Source organism: Cornus florida, unplaced genomic scaffold (assembly GCF_030987335.1).
Source record: "Cornus florida cultivar Cherokee Brave unplaced genomic scaffold, ASM3098733v1 CherokeeBrave_3.0.0_Hap2_Chr09, whole genome shotgun sequence".
NCBI lineage: Eukaryota > Viridiplantae > Streptophyta > Magnoliopsida > Cornales > Cornaceae > Cornus > Cornus florida.
Window position 1 is genome coordinate 91,561,250 of NW_026775579.1, and position 4,489 is coordinate 91,565,738.

Consider the following 4,489-nt stretch of genomic DNA (forward strand, 5'->3'; position numbering starts at 1 on the left):
CAAGATCGAGGTTGGAAAATAAGAAATGAGCCTTGATCATTTGTATTTATACGAGTTTAAGTATGGATCAAATGTACAGCAACTTGAACAGAGTTTTACTCCAATAAGAAGGAAAATAATCCAATCTCAAAAAAAATTAAATTCATTTATTTTATCAACCTAAAGAAAAAAAAAAACAGATTATATTATAATGAAGTTCAACATTAGTACTTTAAGCTGATGAAATACATATTTTTTTGACAAAATTACAAAGAAATTCTCTACTTTAAAAATACAAGACAACAAACCACAGGACTTGGTGATTTTTGTATTTTTTAAAGTAAAATTTCTTTATAAATTCTCTCTATTTTTATTCCCCTTCTGGTACATACATACGACTATGTAATACTATTTAAGACGTACTCTACGCCTACTCTATATCTCGTTCACACAAATCGCATCAGAGTAGAAGCTTTGTTGAACTTCAAGTGCTAGTTCCTCCAAACTTAGCCTGCACTCCAGTCCTATCTGTATCATATAGCATGTAGTCATCAAAAATAGAAAGAAAGAAAGAGAGTATATTATCATTATAACTACATAGTAAAGAAAATTCATGACACCATCAGTGTGTTATATATATATATATATCAGTGTGTTATATATATATATATATATATAATCAGTGTTACTTAAGCTCTCATCGTACCCGGGTGCCAGCCGTTTAATTCCTGTGTGTAATACACACAGAATACGTGGTGTACCATCTAGTGGTGAGTTTTATAGAACACAATAATCAATTAGATGACGGTATAATTAGGAATCCTTTGAATGTCTATGCACGGGGATACAAAATGTATGTGGCATGCACTTTTTTTTTTAAAATTTATTTATGGATATTTGTGTGTTGTGTTCCTGTTGAATATAACACTCTGCCAACCATGTGGTGCACTTAAAGGTGAACCTAAATCTTACAGTACAATTCTGAATAAATTTAGTGTGTGAAAATGATATCACATGAACCTTCACTTTTATTGTTTCTAAAATGATCCCACCATAATTGTCACTTATATGTTGGCTATATTTTATCCGATTTGAAGCCCAATCAAAGAATATTAATAAGCCTGTGTAAACCAATTCATATGATTCACTCTCCTTCTACACACACAGATCTATATAAGCCTAGTGCTCCAGATATATAGAGGATTGGTAATCATATGATCGTGTATCTATTTCTTAACAATTTTATGTGTGTGTGTGTATATATATATCAGTCAATCCCCTTATCCTCTCTCTCTCTCTCTCTCTCTCTCTATCTCTATTTATATGTATGTATGCATCTAATAATTAAGCCCTAGAAGAATTAGTAAAAATGGGTTGAGGATCAGCGTTGGCGCAACAGTAAGGTTACTGCTTGCTAAAAGCGTCTCCACATGAGATGCACTAGATTTGCCCTTTGCCCTTTTAAGAAATACTACAGTATTTAGCGATTGGTGTATATATGATATACGTACCTTGATGACAAAGGAGTAAAGAACTGTGTCTTCCAGGGTACTGATGTTCAATTGAAGGATCTCAAAAGAAAGTTTCTCCAGCACATGTATTATCTTCACAATTTGACCTGGGATTCGCCTCGAAATTGTTCTCAAGATGACATTTGAGCCCGAAAGCTTTGCTTCCACATCTGCAACCGGAGAGTTGCAGCATGCTCCGAGTTCCTTAACACTACCAATTTCCGTTCCAAAAGGGCTATCAGGTTGAGGAGGAGGAACATGAGTAGTTAGCTTCAATGGCCTCGGACTCGGACTTAAACTAGTAGGGCTAGGGCTTAGACTCTTCCTTCTTTTCTTGGACTCCAAAGATTGAATCACTTGGTGCAACTCCTTGATGAATTCTATTACACCCCCTATAATAGATGCTTGGTCTCCCTTCATATATATCATAGAAAAAAGTACATAAGTTAATATGCATGTGTCTAGCTTGATGTCTCTATATACATACATGCACATACTATATGTGTGTGTGTGTGTGTGTGTGTGTGAGAGAGAGAGAGAGAGAGAAGATATATATATACCCTTTTGATGTAGAAACATGGAGTTAAGGAGCGCAAAACTTTGAGATGTTCATTCATCTGTCTTCTCCTGTTCCTCTCCACGGCTATGTGAGACATGTTGTTTAGGGTTGAGTACAGAGAGAGAGAGAGAGAGAGAGAGAGCGCTATATATGCAATTCCTTGGTCCTTTTGAAAGGACACGCAAGTGGTTTCTATTTATAAGTAGTCATTGTGAGTAAAAACCCTACAACCAACCCTACACGTATTGCGATGATCTTCATAGGTCTAGGTTCTCTCTTCTTAAATGCTATATGTTGCAGTCTCGTGAGGCTACTAGTTTTATTAGTATAGTCCTTTCTCTCTTGTGTGGATGGATAGTAGATATAGATATAATAACATATATTACATGTTCTCACGTTTATTATCTTGTAACAATTACGTGCCCGCGTGATTATAAAGAAGAGAGGGTAAATTCTCATGCCATGCAGATTTACCTGCTGTACTGCTACTACTTGCTCTCCTTCATGCATGCCATGCTCACCTCTTCATCGCTCATTTCTGCTACTTTCTGTATGTACCTCCCATTTTTCAACAAGTCTGATGATCAATCCAATTATTTTCTACCTTTTTCTTTTTTTTTTTTTTTTTTTTTTTTTCTTTTTTTTTTTTTTTTTTTCAACTTTTTTGTGTGTGTGTGTGTGTCATGATCTATAAATAAACCTAGTGGAGAAAAATTAATGATAGCGCGTGCATGGCTGAACAAATGAGCCTGAACGGTACCTTAAATGGTTAGCTAGCTCAATGGTCTCATTGTCATTTCCTTAATAAGAGCTAAATAAGAATGGTGATCTTTTCTGCAACAACCATTACGGTAGTAGTGTGTTGATACAAGTCAGATTTTTATATGTGAGTTGGTGAAGTGTGAGAAGGTACACGAATTCAGAATAACACTCATCAGTGTCATGTGGCCGGACAAAGTAACTTGTGCCCCTTATCAATGATCCAAACTCATATAATAAGTGCTCTTATGGTGTGTTTAGAGCATAAAAATTCAATACAAACTCGAAATAATATGATTCATAATTCCATTTCTAAAATATAATTTTTCAATGGATCGAATTTTCATCCCATAATTCAGTATGAATTGAAGATTTAATCCGATAACCTATTAACGATCCGAATTTAACAATTCGAATATAAATTATTATCAATCCAATACATTATATATTAAATATATATTATATAATATTATAATATATAATATTTATATAGTATCAAAATGTTTTTATAATTTTGTTCTCTTCATTAATTGTGTTTCTTTAACAAATGGTAAAAGAACTAATTTTCTTCTCCTCTTTCTTCCGTATTTTATTTGCCTCCTGTTTTGTCTCTCCTTTATAATCTAATTATTGTTTTCACTTCTTTTTTATCTTTATTTTTTTTACAAAAAGCAAAAAAAAAAAAAAAAAATAAAACCATTAACCAACCGAATTATCGGATCAAATATTCAATTAAAACAAATTCAAATCTAAAGACATTCATAAATTATTTATCGAGTTATTGAATTAAATTAAATTGCATAATAGTCTTGTCAGATTAGGATGGAATCAGCCCTCATGCGGTTCGGTCCGGCCATGATTTTAAAATAATGGAACCTCAAATTTTTGGTTTAGTCCCAGATTAGGGTCCTACAGGACGGGACCGACCCAGATTGAACTGTTATAATTGGTATACAAATATATGTTATATTATATATATATATATACACACTTTGGAAGGGATTTCGGTACAACTATCAAACGGGAGTCAACATTCATCATTATCGGATATTTTTTTATTTGCTTTTACTTCTCCCAATGTTTTGATTTTTGGGTGCGTGCCAACATTCCTCCACTATCTCATTGTTTTTCTTTGCTCACGCCGTCTCATTCACTTCTTAGTTCTCATCGCTGCGGAATTCAGTTATTGATCAATCTTTCTCAAGCAACTTTCGAAATTCAGTCATCGTCGCTGATCTTTTATCGCTGCCATCGGTGACATTCTCTTTCTCACACTTTCTACCCTTCTCTCTCACTTCCAGTTCACATATCTCTAAATCTTACGGTGTGTTTGCACCTCAAGCACAACCAACAAAGATAATGAATCAAGTTTCTTAATTTTCAACCACGGATTTGTCATCCATTTAAGTTTTAGCAAAATTCAAACTTATTTTAATTTCTAAGGTTTAGATTTTGGGTCTATTTCACCCAGTACTTTACCCTCTCTTTTTCTTTCTCTATTTTAGTTTTGAATTCGGGAATGTGAATGTTTTTATTGATATTTTTGTTGTATATACAATTTGAGGGGAAAAAAAAAAAAAGGAAATAAAATTCAACTAGAACTGTGGAACCAAATCGAACCGAACCAAACCATTTTTTCACTGTTTGGGCTGGTTTGGTTCTATAGCTCAAATGGTCTGAT

General features: G+C 33.6%; 1 protein-coding gene across 1 annotated transcript; it reads right to left on the reverse strand.

The window, feature by feature from the left end:
• Positions 1-281: 281 nt before the first annotated feature.
• On the reverse strand, positions 282-2,146 carry LOC132273481 (transcription factor MUTE). Its single transcript, XM_059774439.1, has 3 exons — positions 2,051-2,146; positions 1,491-1,904; positions 282-507 (listed from the first exon to the last, which is right to left on the reverse strand). The coding sequence occupies exons 1-3, from the start codon at positions 2,144-2,146 to the stop codon at positions 415-417; spliced, it is 603 nt and encodes a 200-aa protein (XP_059630422.1). The 3' UTR covers positions 282-414.
• Between the last annotated feature and the right edge of the window lie 2,343 nt (positions 2,147-4,489).